The 18,185-nt window shown below is 46.6% G+C and overlaps 1 protein-coding gene across 1 annotated transcript; it reads right to left on the reverse strand.

The window, feature by feature from the left end:
* Positions 1-139: 139 nt before the first annotated feature.
* htra1a (HtrA serine peptidase 1a) lies at positions 140-16,260 on the reverse strand. The gene is made up of 9 exons (XM_084709992.1): positions 15,648-16,260; positions 10,594-10,693; positions 10,020-10,224; positions 2,775-2,969; positions 2,366-2,398; positions 2,105-2,219; positions 1,846-1,903; positions 1,620-1,715; positions 140-784 (listed from the first exon to the last, which is right to left on the reverse strand). The coding sequence occupies exons 1-9, from the start codon at positions 16,105-16,107 to the stop codon at positions 616-618; spliced, it is 1,431 nt and encodes a 476-aa protein (XP_084566118.1). The 5' UTR covers positions 16,108-16,260; the 3' UTR covers positions 140-615.
* Between the last annotated feature and the right edge of the window lie 1,925 nt (positions 16,261-18,185).

An 18,185-nucleotide genomic window follows, 5' to 3' on the forward strand; every position in this document is an offset into this window, starting at 1 on the left:
ATGTCAGTGTGTGAGTGTGTGTGTGTGTGTGTGTGTGTGTGAGAGGGAGAGAGAGAGGCAGAGAGAGTGAGTGAGCAATGGTGAGCAAGACAGCACCACATCCACACTCACCACCCAAAGACCACAAACCACCACCAAATTGATAAAAACCCTTTAATTTCAGTACGTCCAAACAAAGAAAACATAAAGCTACAGTACTTTTAAAAACAAGGAAATTAGAAAACTATAATTACACAAATCAGATGTTCCCAGACGTCTTTAAGTGTGTTTAACATGTCCATGATGGGCCTACCTTAACAGTAAGTCCGTCTTAGAAACAAAACCATTAAAACCAGTCAAAGGGTCACAACTTATCAACTGCCTTCTGTTAACCGTAAACAGTAGCTGCATCAATCAAGGCATACAAGAAGGAACGTATAATACACATGGATGAGGAACTACAACTCTACTAAGAGCGTCAATTGTTCCCTTCAAGGCTTAGAGTTAAGAGTCTGAACCTGGCTGGACGTCTGCTGTCACAGTCTATTAGTTCCAGGGGGTGTGGTTTTAGCCCCGCACCCATATAAGGTCTATTGGTGATAAATATGAGCTCCAGCCCAAAGTGCAGGGGCGGGGTCAAGGGTCAATCTCCATGGGAACGATGGTGAGGATGGCGTCCTCGTTGCCACGGCGCACCACAACTCGGAGTGAGGTGTCCTTCTTGATGGCAGCGCTGACGTCGGTTGCCGAGGCGATCCTCTGGCCGTTGATGGAGATGATGACATCATGCTCCTTCAGGCCTCCGCTGATGGGAAGGGAGAAGCAGGGTTGGCCTCAGGATATTGAAGTTTCAAAACAGACTAAATCACCCCCTATCTAAGCCATCTGTGGATAAACAACAATTGCGATAGACACACCAAAATTGCAAAGGCACTCCAAATAAAAAGCTAGTTAAGTCTAAATTTAACCAAGACCGAGGTCGTTTACCGGCAACGACATCAAAGCTCCTTCGCAACTGCTGTTAAATCGCAGGCACATGAACAGAGACCACCTCAACCGGCATACACTTCACTTCCACATTCCGTTCGTGTTCTGCAAGTGGAGGTTTTCACAGCCAGACATCACTAACACCCACATAACTATGTGGCTCACTGGGTCTAATAGAGGTGCAAAGGGGGCTCGGTGGGCAGAAGGCTGAGCGAGGGAGCTTTGCCAAACCACAGACAAAAGCTCACCGCTTGAGGCTTGAAGGGAATCGCTGACCTCAGCGTCTTCCCAAACCCCCTCTGTCTATACGAGCCCCCCTCTGGAGGCCTGTTCATGTTTTGCTAAGAGGTTGTTTAAGGTTGTGTACGGTTGTGTAAGGTTCTGTTTGTGTCTGAGCACCTTTGTGTGTGTGTGTGTGTGTGTGTGTGTGAGGGAGATAGAAGTGTTTGTGTACCCGACAGTGTGCATGAGTTTGTATGAGGAACATTGGGTGTACAGGGCCTTCCGGAAATGTGAAACGTGTGTAAAGTCGACAGAGCCAAAGGCAATATCTCTGAGCATTAAAAGAGCTGAACACAACTTGTCCTCGTACACAGAGTAGGATTGCAAACCAAGGACATTAATTGTAGACAGTGGTGGAGTTGATTACATACACTGCAGCTGGTGTTTTAGAGATAACCTCCATAACATAGGCCCCGAAGGTGATGTCAGGGAAATCTCGATGTCGACCCTTCAGCTCCTTGGTCAAACTGGAGAACCGGGAGGGTGATAGGGAGAACAAAAAGTCACATGGCTAAAGTTATTTATAAATTGTTAATGAGTAGAGATTTTATTTTCAGACTATAAACAAAAACATGTAATTCTTAAGATTCAACTGACGCTGGCGTGAGAGACATCATCCGCACACCAATGTACTTCTTTTTAGTCGACGTCATTCCTAATGAAAAACATATATGTCACATTTTATTATTCACCTTTTGAATCTGTCAGTTGGTTTGGATGTGTGTTTGTGTACTAAGGTATCTTAATGGTTGTGTGGCCCGGTCCTTATCAATCATTACATGGCATCATCAATAAAAACATGCTTGGTGGAGCTTGGATTTCCAACACCTCAGTAACCATAGGAACAATGTCCTACCACGTGACTGTCTGTCGTAGGATTCGGCCAGGAACTGGCGGATCTTGTCGGAGGGGATGGCGAAGGAGATACCAGCTGTCACTTTCAGCGTGTTGATGCCAATCACCTCACCATCCTACAGTGTCAACCATCAAACAAAACGTTACTTTAATTGCAAACTGTCTTTCTAGGATACCATACCCACTACACAGTTACTTTGGACTGGATTCACAAGCAAGCACTGTCTTATTGGTACCTTGTAGAAAGATAAATGAGTCTCACCAGATTCACCAGGGGTCCCCCTGAGTTTCCATACTGCAAAAACAAAAAGGGATTAGAGCATAGAGTCAGGTGGCTGAGCGGTGAGGGAATCGGGCTAGTAACCAGAAGGTCGCAGGTTCGATTCCTGGCCATGCCAATGACGTTGTGTCCTTGGGCAAGGCACTTCACCCTACATGCCTCGGGGGGGGAATTTCCCTGTACTTACTGTAAGTCGCTCTGGATAAGCGCGTCTGCGAAATTACTAAAATGTTCATTTCTGCTCAGATGAACACTGTAGCTGGCTGTAGGAATGTGCCAAGAACAAAATGCATTTTTCGAGTGGGTGTTTGTATGAGTGCCTGTTTGTGCATGTGTGTTAAGTGTGTGTGTTGAGTGTGTGTGTGTGTGTCTCCAGCAGTGACACACTCACGTTGATGATGGCGTCTGTTTGGATGTAGTCCATGTCTGAGTTGCGTAATCCCAGCTCTTTTCCCCCCCTCTGGGTGGTACTGACTATCCCCGTGGTAACAGTGTTCTGCAGGGAGAAAGGGCTTCCTATCGCTACCACAAACTCCCCTGGCCTCAGGTCCGCAGAACGACCCAGTAGCAGCACAGGAAGCTTGGTCTGGAAGGGAGAACCATGGAGGGGGACGTTTTAAAACGTAACACATGACTCATACGGTGGTCATCATTAAATGGATCTAAAATTGTATGCTGTAGGCCAAGATGCATTCTGTTGTTATTTCGAGCAGTTTTTCTTAAACCACAATAACGTGAGCCCATATTACCTGGCATCAGTCAGTGTACTGTGTATTTTATGAGTGGTCAGAAAGTAATGAATCACTTTAAAATAACACATTCCTTAACTGAACCCACTAAATCATCACTATAATATTACCATTAGAGGACAGAAAGAGAGAGAGAGAGAGAGAGAGATAGACAGACAGAGAGAGAGAGAGAGAGAGAGAGAGAGAGAGAGAGAGAGAGAGAGAGAGAGAGAGAGAGAGAGAGAGAGAGAGAGAGAGAGAGAGAGAGAGAGAGAGAAAGAGCAAACAAGCAAGCAGGGCTGCAGGACAGAGGAAAGATATATTTATCCATCACAGTTTCCGTTTCTTCATGGCATCAGTCCTAGCCTGCGCGACGTCGCCACGTCCCGTTGGTGGGTCTGCGTGCCCAGACTGCAGCCTGTGGCCCTGACACCATCTGGAGAGACCGGTCTCTCCACACGGCTGCATGTATCCATTTTGTTTACCCATGGTTTAAAAATAGTCTGTTTGGAGGCTGTAAGGTAACTGACACTGGCCAGCAAGACTTACATACACACAGACAAAGAAAATGTATGCAAATTATGCACCTAGATATAGCTTGTCTTGTTTGGGGATCTCCTCAGCTGTGAAACATGATCACGCTACAGTAGATCACACAGTACAGTATGTTCCCATTCAGAACAGACTTTGTACTTGTGCTTTTTTGGTACGATTTGAGTGTTTATGTTTATTTGAACAAAAAGAGTCTGCAGTTCGCCATCGGTCTTTCAAAAAGACCACCCAATAGTTGCAATATCAACACTCTGTGTATGTAACGGGTATGAAACGGACGTGGTCTTGCAAGCTCCATCAGACGCATATTTGCAAATCTTCGCTCCCACCGGGAGTCAAATCTACCACCTCTCGACTTCCAAGCGCAACCACTACCAACTACGCCAAAGAAATGCTAGCTATCACAGATGCGGGTGGCCCATTAAATACCTGAGGAGTGAGTTTCACCGATTCACACCGGTTACATGTTCACAACACAAGGAACAGTTTGATTCTATTTTGTCGTCACATGGAATGTGTCTGTGACTTTGTTTTCAAACCTGCAAACAGGATACTTGAGGTGTAGTTATAAACAGAACACGACAAAGATAGTCAGGATGGGTAACCTTTCAAATCGCCCCCCTCCTCTCCTCCTTCTTCCCACCTAACCCATCCCCCCTGTGAAAAACACACACACACACGTGTTTCTAGCGGGACCATGAGGGTCTAGCACAGGAATAGTATCAGCTCACAAACACACCATCAGTCCCCTTCTCCCTGCCCCCAACCTCCAATGTCACCACCACCAAAACACTCGACACCCATCTAGTTGACCTAACCTTCACCCCCCTGGAGAGGTAACTGTAGAAACAGATGGAGACAGGAAGTGAGACAAACCCACGTGGTCCAGAGAGGAAGTCTGGTGGGTGTGAGTCACACATGGAGACGCTCAGGACTGTATCTCTGTGGTCATTGACGACTGACCGCCATCCTGACTGTGTGACCATAACCACGGTGACCGGCGGCGTTTAAAAAAAAAAGTCACCGCTCAGAAAGTTGGATGACAGCATGTGGAACACACACACACACACACACACACACACACACACACACACACACACACACTAGACGAAGCAGTCATGTTCTTTCTACAATCCAGCGGAGAGCAGTAACAACAATTTAACTGACAGTTAAACAGTAGCACCTTCTCCTCGCACGTACAGTCCACTCATACTCTGAGAATGCACAGGTTCGCTGACAGACACTGTTTGACGGAAAGAGCAAGTGTGATGGCTTTAAATCAAACAGTGAATGTCAGGGCCTGTGATGTGTGACTACTGACCAAGCTATCACTTACCAGCCAAGGCAGTGACTCAGTCTGCCATTCGGAAGGCAGGTCCTACATTATAGTGCCCTTGAACTTGTACCACAGCCCCAGCCACAACCAGAAACAGAGCCTCTCATTCAAGAAGCCCACGCTCCGAGCTAGAGAAAGGCGATGTTTATAAAGTCAATAAAAAAAAATACAAATTGACCACTGCGTAGGACCGTATAATATATATATCCTATACATAAAGCAAAAAACACATAGAAAATTGCAACCTTTTACTGAGGTCTTATCAACTTACGTATTTTCCATTTTCCTATTTCCCTTAAATAAACTAAACAGTGTTTGCTCGGCTCTCTGTAGATAAGGTGGAAATATGTAGACTATCAAATTTGAGTAAAAAGCAAGATAACTTGAACCAAAAAAAGAACATAATATTGGCATGCAGCCCTGTGGGGGCACACAGACAGGCCTGGTGGAAGGAGGGAGGATTTCAGACACTTAGACACATCTAGAGAAGAAGGCAGGGACATACTGACTACACAGCCAGTATTCTACAGGTTCTGCTGTTGAGGGCATCATGGCATCTTGTGGAGATGGGGGATGGAGGTGCAGAGAGAAAAAAATCCAAACTATTTTTTTACCATCGAAAACCAAGGCTCTGTTTAGCCTTACAGCACTGGTAGTTAGGTGTTGTTAAAACCTATTACATTAACTACTGTTTTACGAGCTCTGGACCCAGGTGCAAACCTGGTTGCTAATGTGCTTCCTGCTGTGATAGGCTGAGGCTAATGGCTTTGGTGGGATATGCTCACGCAAGTCAGGAGTTCATTTTACTTGAACTCCAACAAAATGATGTCAGGAATCCTACACCAACACAGCTGGCAAGAGTTAAGTGCACAGGGGCACTCAAATGTAACACACACACACACACACACACACACACACATCACACACACACACACACACACACAAACTCTTTGTTACGTGATTTGACCTTTGACCACTTTTACAGTCACTGCTATGGTCACTTTGGTTTCATCTGTGACTTTCCAGAAGTCGACTTCAAAGCCAGAAGTATCAATTTACATCCTGAAAAATCCACAAACGCAGTATGAGGTGCAATAGCAGTAGTCGATATTTCAGTGTGCTGTGTCTGTAAATGACACTTCTGGTTTTAGAGTAGTTGTGCACTAAAAGAGACAGCATTCATCATGCTCTCCTTTCCAGACAAGCCTCTTCATCTGGGACTGAGGTGTGTGTGTGTGTGTGTGTGTAAGAGCCAGTCAATTATTATGTGTGCGTGTGTGCATGTGTATGAGTGATTGTGTGTGTCTCTCCTGTGTCTACTGTAAGAAGGTGTGTGTGTTAGATGGGGTTTGGTGGATGGAGAAAGATGAATTGTTTAACAGGAACGGAAATGTGAAGCACTTTGGCTGCTGTACAAGAGGAAAGCATATTACTGATTGCCACCCCAATGAGTAATCAGGTTCTATAGATGATATAAACACGATTTGGTCATATTGGACAACCATATCACTATCAACATTGCAGGAAAAACTATTTGGTGAACACATGTTGATGTGGCCAGAGTAAAAGCTAACACATGTCTATAGGTTCCATGTGTGTACTATACGTGTTTCTGTGTGGGTGTGTGGGTGTATACAGCATATGTGTGTGTGTGTCTCTTGAGTGTGTCTGTGTGTGTGAGTACTGTATTTGTATGTCTGTGTGTGTGTCTCTGTATGTGTGTGTGTGTTACATGGTTTACAGACACCGTGGATGACTGTAAGGCAGCTCACCAGTGGCTAGACACCACAAACCTCCATGCCTTTGAACCGAGGGCCACACAGGTTAGGGGGATGAGTCTGAGCTATTTGGCTCTGTCTGCCTGCAAGGCTGACATCAGAAGCATGACCAATGAACACAGCAGGCCAAGTCTGAGGCATGGTGAGGAGGGACCGTCAGCTTTCCTTAGCCCCCACCCTGACGCCCTGCAACCAGGGGGTGGGCGCAACACTGAGAGAGAGAGAAAGAGAGGGAGGATGGAGAGAGAGAGAGAGAGAGAGAGAGAGAGAGAGAGAAAGGGAGGGATGGAGAGAGACAGAGAAAAGGGGAGAGAGAGAGAAAGAGAAGTAGAGGGAGATGAGGGGGGGAAGTGGGGAGGGAGGAAGGGACATGATTTATTTTCCCTCTGCGTCTTTCTGAAGGATGCTGGCGCAGAGTTCTGCAGACAGGAGAACCAGGCGCAGAGTTCCACAGACAGGAGAACCAGAGCGTGTTCTCCACAGCTCCTGAATAAGGAGTGCTGAAACTGCATACCAGTCCACAACGGGTGACCCACTGAGACCTCTATATGATGGCCATGAAGAATGGAATCTGTTACGACCAGAGACTGAGGAATTCAAAGTGTATTTAGCTACTATAATGTCCTCTCATGGCTTGGAACATGTGCTACCCTGCAAAAGAGCTCTGACATGGTGTCCTACTAGACCATGAAAATAACCTAGAAAAGTTCTCCTGAGTTGTATTGGCAGCCAGGCCATTGTAATAACACAATTTATGCTTCCCTGCCGTTGGAGGCTAAGTGAGGGGAACTACAGAATAGCGTTCATGAATGAGATGTTCTTCCTTATGAAGACTTCCATCTTCCCATCTCCACATCACACAGTTAGCTCATTAGCCTATTAGCTCACTTAGTTAGCCTTCCTGACATATGGATCCATTTTCCAGGCCTTGACCACATTCTCTTCCTCTCTCTCTCTCTCTCTCTCTCTCTCTCTCTCTCTCTCTCTCTCTCTCTCTCTCTCTCTCTCTCTCTCTCTCTCTCTCCCTCCCTCCCTCCCTCCCTCCCTCCCTCCCTCCCTCCCTCCCTCCCTCCCTCCCTCCCTCCCTCCCTCTCCCTCTCACTGTCTCTCTCTCTCTCTCTCTCTCTCTCTCTTTCTCTCTCTCTCTCTCTCTCTCTCTCTCTCTCTCTCTCTCTCTCTCTCTCTCTCTCTCTCTCTCTCTCTCTCAATTCTTCAGGTCTGTGCAGCACTTTTTCCCCTTCCCGTCCTGTGAAGTTCCAGATGCTGCAGACAGACTAATGTCTTCCCCAGAGACGAGGGTACACCACAGCCCAAGACCAGGCCAGCCCAGCCACCAATAAACCAAACTTCTCATGAAGCAGAGAGAGGGGAGAGCTCATCCAACAAGCCCACTTTCAAACGCTCACAGTCACGAACATGTGCGATCGATTATCAGCTTTTGAAAGCTCTGACTTTGACAATAGCGACCTACTTTATACGAGTCTTGTGGCAAGATAAGTGACAGACAAGTACAGGAGAAGAAGAAAAGGGAGAAGAAGAGAGACCTGAGAGTCTGGATTTTGATGACTGTATTTTCCCTCAAACTTCAAATCAGAAAAGGCAAATTTCTCTCCCCAAGCCCTCTCATTAACTCTCTGTCTCCTTACACTTTAATTTGTCTCTCCTTTGCTCTCTCTCTCTCTTCCATCCCTCCCTCCCTCCCTCTCTCTCATCCCTCCCTCCCTCCCTCCCACTCTTTTTCTCTCACATACACACACACACACATTGTGCCCTGCCCCAATCTGTCTCATTAGCAGGGTAACCAGCAGTGTGAGCTGAGCTCCTTGCCCAGCCTGCTGTGGTGTTTGTTCAAACAGGAGTCATGACGAGAGCCGTACGGGCACAAACGGGCGAGGGTACACACTTTCTCACACCGGCAAAACTGGTGCAAAGATTCCAACAGCTGTTCTCAATATCATCCACAGTGGGACTCGGGGATGAGGCCAACTCACAGTGGAGTCGGGGATGTGAACGGAGGTTGAGTTTCCACAGCTAGCGTCGGCAAACCAACCGGGTGCCGTGTCTCGCTAAACGTTTCCCTGTGCCCCTCACCTGGAGGCTGTGGTGACCTCCATCGTGGCCCTGAGTGACCTTTCAGCTGTGCTGAGTAGCACAGAGAGAAAGGAGGAGGGGGAGGGGGAGGGAGGGAGAGGTTGGGAGGTGAGGGGGGGGTTCAGCGAGTCCTTCTATAGTGCCGGAGCTGGATCTAACTTGTAGCCTGTGGCTTTGACTGTCTGCCAGACATTCCTTCATATGTCTGTTGGCTGTGATTAATGGGCGATGTGGATCCCACAGAGTTGCACACAAATCTGAGCTGGGTTTGGAGGTTACTGGAAGGCCTGAGACTTGTAAGGCACATCTCCATCACAGCATCTATGAGGAAGTACATAACTCCACCCTGCAGTGTACCAGTTAATACGGCTGTAATCGAAAACAAACTGTATGGCACCAATTTTTCATCCACTTGTAAGGAATGATTCTATGCACCTTTTAAGGATGGTTGTAAATCCGCTTGTTGCTTTTGGGCCAAACATGGGCCATGATGAACCAGCCGAGAGCTGCCCATCATGAAGTTACCCAATGATCTAACAATTCCTGCTGTTTTGTTACAGACAGCACACCAAATACTGCTGCTTCTTAATTGTTCTGCATTGCAGTTATTGCTTGTTGTATAGATGTGTAGCAGCTGTGAAGTCTGGGAGAGAGGCGAGGCAATGACTTCCTCTGAGGCTGGGAGAGAGGCAGAGACTGCCTCTGAGGCTGGGAGAGAGGCAGAGACTGCCTCTGAGGCTGGGAGAGAGGCAGAGACTGCCTCTGAGGCTGGGAGAGAGGCAGTGACTGCCTCTGGCCTGGGATCCTGGTGTCAAAACCTGGTCTGCCTCTTGTCTGCCTCTGAGTGTTTTGAACTCTTTCATTTCCACACACTCTCACACTCTGGAGCTCAGATCAAGCTGTGAAGCACTGTGCAATTGCTGTGATAAAAGCCACACTCCATGAACCTACTACTTATGACCCTTAGGATATTACACACACTTTAAAATATACAAGTATTTTCTTTGAGGGATGTGGACCCAGGACTTGTTTGCCTTATGTGTTGTCTTGATCCTGAGCTTATTGCATTGATGTTGGCTCCAGCTGGAACTACTCTATTCTGTAGACTCAGCTATTTTAATTAAGTATTCATATTATTTGACCTCACTGACCGGCGTCTCGATCTTGATGAGAGCGATGTCGGACTTCTCATCCACGTCCTTGATTTTGGCGTCGTATGAGGCCCCATTCTTCAGCTCCACCTTCACCCGATGCTTGTTGGCCACGACGTGGGCGTTGGTGACAATCTGACCGTCCTCGGACACCACGAACCCAGAGCCACTGGCCACCGCAACCTCCCTCTTAGAGTACGCCATCCTGGAGGAAGGAGGGAGGGAGGGAGGGAGGGAGGGAGGGAGGGAGGGAGGGAGGGAGGGAGGGAGGGAGGGAGGGAGGGAGGGAGGGAGGGAGGGAGGGAGGGAGGGAGGGAGGGAGGGAGGGAGGGAGGGAGGGAGGGAGGGTAATGTGATGGTGTGGCAGGAAGACATCGTGAAAAAGGAGAGAAACCCCTTAAAACAGGTTTCAAAGTTAAGTGTTCTTTCCATCAAGGGTGGAGTCATGCGCAGGTGGGCTGTGTAGTAAACCCTGGTATGTCTCTTAACATACTCCAACATGCACACACACACACACACTCTCTCTCTCTCTCTCTCACACACACACACACACACACACAGGTGCAGCTCTTACTTGCGGTAGAGTTCAATGTGGACCACAGCTGGGCCGATGCGCTCCACAACATCAGCGATGAAGTTGTATTTGTGTCTCAGGCTGTTTGGGTTGTCCTGTGCTGAAAACACACACACAAGACAACACTGTTACAACCACAATTGTCAAAAAACACTACCAAATTATTTTTGGACTGTAACAACAGGGCAATGAGAAAATCAAGCCAAACTGGTTGTTCTCTGAAGGGGATGACAAGATGAGTTTGAGGAAAGGTCTAGAGACTACACACTGTGTGTCTGTGTTTCCTGCATCAGAGGTTAAGTAGATTCCCCATGTAATTAACCCATACTTGGATGGCAACACAACCTTCAAACCCAACCTGGGAATTATTGCTCGTCACCTCAGAAGATTCTTGTGGACGTGTTTGTTTTGTTAAAGTTAAGACAACACAATCATCCCTAACGACCACCCATTTCATCTTTCCCTTCCCTGAGGAGGGACAGTGTGTTTGGAAGATGTGGTGGCATAGACTACCACTTAGCTACCTCACCTAAGATTTCCTCATTTCCTCATTTCCAAGAGACCGTTTTGCAATCTACCTCAGAGGAAAGCACATCTCCACTCAGAAAACAGAGGAGAGACCAAAGAGGCAGGACAACAGAAACAATTACAGTTAAATCCCGGGTATTTCTACTGTGTAATGTGATGCTAAAATTAAGGGGCGAAGGATAGATATTTAGCGTTTTCCTTGTGGTCCGACAAAACCGCGTCAGTGGGAATGTGTAATGTCTTGGTACACTTGAGCTCACTTTATACAGTAATGACACAGTGCAGAACCATGGCTTTTTTGGGACTAAAACTGAAAACTCTGGGATGGAATTCCAGAGTGTTCCATGCCCTCAGGAGATGGTGATTTCCCTAAAACAGGAAAAAGATGAGTTTCCTGAGTGATGTCATAATGTAATAATGCACATCATGTACTGTATGTTGATGTGTTGGATAATGTGGCGTGTTCTGTGTAATTAAGTTAAAGTTGAGTTGAAGCACAATATAATTCTTGGAACTGAAGATCACCCTTTCGGTCCTTGTAGGACAGGATTCGTAAACAATAGGCATCAACTTTTCCTCTCCAGTCCATTAGTACAGAGAGATGGAAATGAACTTGTCATTTTCCCCAAACCTTTGGTTCAAATCTAAGATCTAATGGAATAAAATTGGACAGCAAAAGACCAGAATCTGTCTCAAATTGACTAGTTGAGTTCATCAAATCCTCCAGCACTTGTCTCCTTCACTTGTCTGTGATCCTTGGGTCATCAACACACACACACACACACACACACACAAAATCCATGACACAGAGATCTGATTTGTTTCTACAGACACGTGGCTGCAATGGAAACAAGGATCACAAAACACTCATCAAACGGTTTGGGCCAAAGTGTGATGAATTTTTTGTGATCCTCATCCAGTGAGGATAGCCTGACGTTGTCATCCTCATAATTCTAGTCAGAATATGAGTCTGAAAACTCTCCGTTTGGGCTTTGAGTACGGAGCGTGTTTCAACCGAACTTGTAAAACAAATGCCTCTACGCTCAATTGGATGGACCTACAACCAATCAGAGCAACGTATTATGTTGTTTGTTGAAAACGAATTCAACCCAAGCGCTCGTGACGTTGTTGATTACGTTACTGTTGATCATATGTCCTTCATCGTATAAAGCCCGCCCTGGCAATTTCATTGGTCCGTCCCGATTCTGGGTTTTCTGTAGTTGTCCCCAATACGAGACCCTCCAGACCCAACTTCCCGAACACATTTTTTTGTGGGCGGGAGAAGTTGGGCTGGCAGCCAGGCTAGTGCAAAGCAGGTGTGGCTGAGGTTCTGGAAGTCTCCAGAGCAGAGCAGGTTATGGTGTGGCTGAGGTTCTGGAATTCTCCAGAGCAGAGCAGGTTATGGTGTGGCTGAGGTTCTGGAAGTCTCCAGAGCAGAGCAGGTTATGGTGTGGCTGAGGTTCTGGAATTCTCCAGAGCAGAGCAGGTTATGGTGTGGCTGAGGTTCTGGAAGTCTCCAGAGCAGAGCAGGTTGCTCTCTGATGACAAACGTGCTCCTGGGCGTGAGGACCGCAATGGGAGACTGGTGGAATCAAGTCATCTGACAAACTCAAAAACAGCTGTAGAAAGAAGAGGAAAAACCTACCTCAACCATAACATATGGAGAATCATTGGAATGTCTTTGTAAAGATTTTACTTTATTAACTGTTAGCTATTTCTGTCATGAAAGCTGGTGTGTGTCACGTCTAGGTGCTTTCATAAAGTAGTGAGAGCATTAAGCTGCAGGTCACATCTCATGGACGATGCTTGTCTTTTTGAACCACTGCCAGTTGTTGAGCGTATGGCATAGTCACATCAAATACTTTAGTAAGCCTCAAGCTCTCAGACTCTCAAACACAGACACATACAAACTGGTCTTGACAGACAGTTAAACTGAGATATACGGTCTTTTGATGACTCTGACCCTGGGAAGAGAAGAAGAAGGCATGCCATGGGAAACAAGCAAGGGACCCACTGAAACCACAAGCAGCTTTAAACACAAGCACAAGGCAGGATGCCTCGACCCATAACATACCCTGCTGACATACTCTCACACACACACACACACACACACACACACACACACACATACAGTAATGCACATTAGCACACACACACACTGACACACCCTGCAGGTCCTAGACCGGCCCCAGACTGCCTGCCTGTGTTGACACGGCTGCTTTATGAGTTTCTCTATGTGGAAGCTTCCCTTCCTACAGAGGCTTCGAGTTACATTAAGGCTGCTCCCTTTCCATCTGTCTCTCTCTCTCTCTTACTATCACTGTCTCTCTCTTTCTCTCTCTCAGGCTCTCTCTCAGTCAATCTCTCTCTCTCTCTCTCTCTCTCTTCCTACCTCTCTCTCTCTCTCTTAGTCTCTATCTTCCTACCTCTCTCTCTCTCTCTCTCTCACTCTCTCTCAGTTGCTCCTTTTAGTCAGGTCACAGCTGAGGATGTTGTGGATCTTACACAAGCTCCGACACACCGCGAGCAAAACATCCCAGAATCCCTTTTCTCTCTGCCAAGTAAGGAAAGAGATGCCCATGTAGACAAACAGTCATCCCATTCTGTGTTCCTGGTGGGAATCTGGGGAGGATGGGAGGAGGAAATGTGGGACCATGTTTGGACTGGTTACGGTAGGAAAGGCAAGACTGACGAGGCAGGGACTCTGGCTGGAGGGAAATGTGTCTTATCAGCATTCCCACTACGAACAGTTACAGTATTTGCACATTCCCATCCAAACACCGTCAGGGGTTGCCAATGAAAAGTCACAGAATCACTCCTCATAGCCATACATTGTGTTGCCATTTATTGAGGTGTGATGGTTTACATTGAAACGAAGTCAAAGTCCTTAAATCAACACATGTATTCACTCAGTCTGTGCTCTAAAAAACACCTCTAAATCTCAACTTGTTTCTGGAGTCCTTATATGCCTATCGGTGACAAAGTGAGTGATTTAAGAAAACACACGAGTAGAATTCGACCTACATCCTGTTCCAACTTAAACAACCTGCCTAATCAACAACTTCAGAAACCAGATGCAAGTGACATCATGCAAAGTTCAATTTTGTGTGTTTTCTTTGAGAGAAGCCGGGGTCCAGACTCGCTGCCTGGGGGGGGGGGGGGGGGGGGTGAGCTCGCTCGCTCTGGTGAGGGGACCTCATGTAGCTTGGCACACAGTCCTGCTCACACAGTCCTGCTCTCCCATCCCAGGCTCAGCTGACAGGGGCTGATGAGGAGAGCGGAGTGACTGCATCTCTGCCATCCATCACGGAGGAAACAGTCCTACAGAGCGCTGCCAAAACCTAGTGTTTACTCATGGTGGAGAGAGGGGGCGAGAGAGATAGAGAAGTGGAAAGAGTGAGAGGAGGGGAAAGGATGGAGAGAGGGGGAAAGAAAGGGTGACTGAGAACTGAGAGAGAGAGAGAGAGAGAGAGAGAGAGAGAGAGAGAGAGAGAGAGAGAGAGAGAGAGAGAGAGAGGAGGGGGTGGGGGGGATTTATTGCCAAGGGGAACATTCTGTCCATCAAGCTGCAGGTGCTGGGGTGTGGTGCTCAACAGACGGGGCCCACACACACTCCTCCCTACACACACACCCACACACTCATGTCCCCCACACACACACAAAGTTGAACAGGATCTCCTTTGATCTCTCATCACCTGTATGTTTTCTGTAACCGTCAGCACTGTTACAGACTTAGAGGAACAAATCCCTTAATCGGGGGTATTCACTCTGACACCACTCTCTAAGAATTCAGTGGTTAGACGAGACCAGAACAGCATCTTATCCATCAACCCTAACATCGGACAAGAGAAAACATGAAGGAGATGAAGACACCGTCTGGCTCATCTAAAGTCCTGCTGGTTTGTGACAGCAGGAGTCCAGGCTGCTGGCCCGGCTCTGACAGTGTCTGCTGTACCAAGAGCCAGTTCACAATCACTCCTCAAGACAGACACGTCAGGGGAAATGTGTGGTGAATGTGATAGCAGTAATCAAGCATCAAATATGCATAAGACTGCAGGCATGTCAGGGCTAATCTTAAAGTGTTATGCAGACTGTAACCTAGTGATTAGTCTCGTTCTACAGCCTGATACAGAAAAACCACAGAGTTAGTTGGGTTCAGCTGAACTGAGCCATTCCCGACGGAGGATTATCAATAATCTGAGCCTATATTTGTATGCATGGGTACATTACACTGACATAAACGGATTTCAATGGATGCCATTGTTTTGTTGTCAAAGGCCACTTGCTGTTTGTTGCACCATGAATAGGCGACTGTTACCTCCATGACTGCAGCTGCATCCACACATGTTTTCTGACACCACACACTACACAGTCTCACAGGAACTATCTACGGCAATGCGTAAGCGATGCAAAGTCCACATTGTAATTCGGACAATTTGTCATTGGAACAACATTCGCCAGTTACTGTAAAACTCTCTCTAACGTGACCACAGAGGATGACGGTAGGATAGAACCAGGCAAGTTACCTTTTCCGCATGCTCCCCGCTGAATAAACAGAACAGGTGGCTGCTGGAGTTTTTGCGCCCGCTTGCTGACCCGTTTGAGCTCGCAGATGTTACGGTAGGACACCCCGTCGCTGCCGCAAACCGGATCGGTACTTTTGCAGACACAAATGCCACTCTTGCCTCTCCTCCTGACCGTGGCTGAATATGCCACACCACCGGACACCGAGCATTCCAAGCCATCTCCGCACACCGGGTCGCCGAGTTTGCCATTGCCGCCACACGCTTCGTCTTCCCCGGACGCACACACCTGGCAGCAGTTACAGTGGTCGAGAACTTGTCCTGCTAAGCAATCCGTTGGCATACGGGGACACATAGACTTGTCACAGCGACTGGGACAGCCAATAGCGTACCTATTAGAGATCTGAGCGTGTACAGGGACGGATACCAGGAAAACATTTACGCACAATAGTGGCCAAAACATGATGATATCTAAAGTACAACCACTGTTAAGCTCTTGGGTAAACGATCAAATGTCCTTTAAAAGTCCGCGGAGGCTACAGTGATTTGGGATAAGGAGACAGAGCGGTTTCGGGCAGAGCAGTCTCTTCAGCGAGGGGGATTTAGGAAAGCTCAACTTTCACTGCGCAGCAATACGCGACTTGGCGTTTTTTTGCTGGCACTGCGTTCATGAAAGCCTACTCAATTCCACATGACCCGACACACTTTCTAGACAATAACAGCAGGCTTTGTGATTGGTGTATGTGCGTGACGTCCCATACAAGGGGGAGCTGTGCTGTATTTATTTCCACTCAATTTGTTGGTCAGCCTACAGTAGTATCCCATATATATAGTAGGCTCTGTAAGCTTGTCTAAAACATTTAATCATAGTGTTTTATCACTATCCACTACTTAATATCGATAATAATCCAAAAGATAAGCCTACATTTGAATTTAAACGGTAAAATGTTTTTATTTTAAATCCTTGTACTGATGTATTGTATACGTGGCATTATATAAACGAATTGTAGCTGATTCTTTGATGACTTAGTCACACTTAATGCAGCGACAATCCTGCCAACTCAACAGTGGATACAGCTCATTAATTGTATGAGTAATAGAGCAATATATTTCTCTGTTCAAGACACCAATGCCAAATGTGTGGTTAGAAACTTACCAAACAGTAAACAACCAGTAAATAAACCCTGTGGTTAGGAATGAAACTTAATCACCATAAGTAAATTAATGAATATTAGTTTCTTATTTGTGGTCTACTGTAAATCTAATTGTGCCCTTTTGTGGAACAAATGTGCACAAACAAAGCCAGCTTCAGAACAACTCACACCTACTGCACATAGAAACAGTGAAAAGTCAAAGTTACTGCCATGACCAGTTATGGGTTTGACCAAAACAACACATCTTTGTATGCATACATGCCTGTGGTGAGCTGTTAAACATCCTGTAAACAGAGAACCAATGAATCTGCGTCATAAAGCGCTCTCACGATTGGTTAGAGGCCAAGGGGTATTCTAATGAGTATGAAGCTTTAATGAGATGGTCAGACCACTCAGCCCAGGCCTGGATGAAAGCTTGGCCCCCCTGTGGTGTTTAATATGAACACAGCGGGATGCAGATTCAAGAATAAAGGATCACTTTGTTCACGTATGTTGTAAATCTAACCAGTTTGGGGGAAAACATTTTTTTTACCTGACCAAGTGGCATTAAAACAGTTCAATGGTAAAGGTCATGCGGGTTGTCGAGTTAAGGAACAATACAGTGGCCTTACACATTTCTCATCCATATTTGGAGGGAACTCTCTCCTCGAACTTGATCAACCGATACGACTAAAACAGCGTTCTCATGAAAACTAGACTAAAACGACCATGATCAACGTGTGTATTTAAGCTGAACATGTGTTGCTCAAGAGCCCACCTAAAGTGGTCCACTTTATGAGCGTAAAACCAAATTCATCTCCCACACGCTAATAAAAGCAGAACTACTGTCAGAAACAAGCGCTGGGTGCGCTCTCAGCGTCTCCTGTCTGTTACGAGACCCCAAAGACCGTCTACATGTTGAGTTTGTTGACCACTTATGTAACCATGACGTCTCCGTCCTATGACATCATCGCCCGCCCATGCTCCTGAGCATCGTTCATCCTGGACAGGTCACTGACAGCCCTGAGGTCAACCCAACTCACAAATGAAAGAGCTGGAGACTAAGTACATGGTCCCAAAAGGAGATCCTCACAGGACCACCCCGCCCAGCTCAGAGGGTCCAAATGACTGGCTGGGTGTTAAACAAACACAGGACGAAATGTGGTCTACCCTACGGGTAGGACGGTGTCTCGCCACAAGAGGGCAGTGTGGTCTTCCATTGACCATGAAGTTGGAAAGAAGTTTAACTTCTTCACCAGCCACTTTACTCTAATGTCTCACAACCTCTCAATCAAAACTAAAAGCTGATAAAAAATAAAACAAAAACACAATAATCCAAGTCATCTGTACGATATCATTTAAAAATGTTCCTATGTGCATTAGCGTTATTCCAAATTAATACAGTTGC

This window comes from Hypomesus nipponensis, chromosome 11 (genome assembly GCF_054491055.1).
Source record: "Hypomesus nipponensis isolate SF chromosome 11, ASM5449105v1, whole genome shotgun sequence".
Lineage (NCBI taxonomy): Eukaryota > Metazoa > Chordata > Actinopteri > Osmeriformes > Osmeridae > Hypomesus > Hypomesus nipponensis.

Bases quoted from the DNA above. Each gene is read 5' to 3' on its own strand.
- htra1a (XM_084709992.1), bottom strand. From the start codon at position 16,107: ATGTTTTGGCCACTATTGTGCGTAAATGTTTTCCTGGTATCCGTCCCT. The intron at 2,220-2,365 runs GTGAGACTCATT...TTGACACTGTAG, and splicing joins GGGGACCCCTGGTGAATCTG to GATGGTGAGGTGATTGGCAT. The intron at 785-1,619 runs GTATGTAATCAA...CCTTCCCATCAG, and splicing joins TCTAAAACACCAGCTGCAGT to CGGAGGCCTGAAGGAGCATG.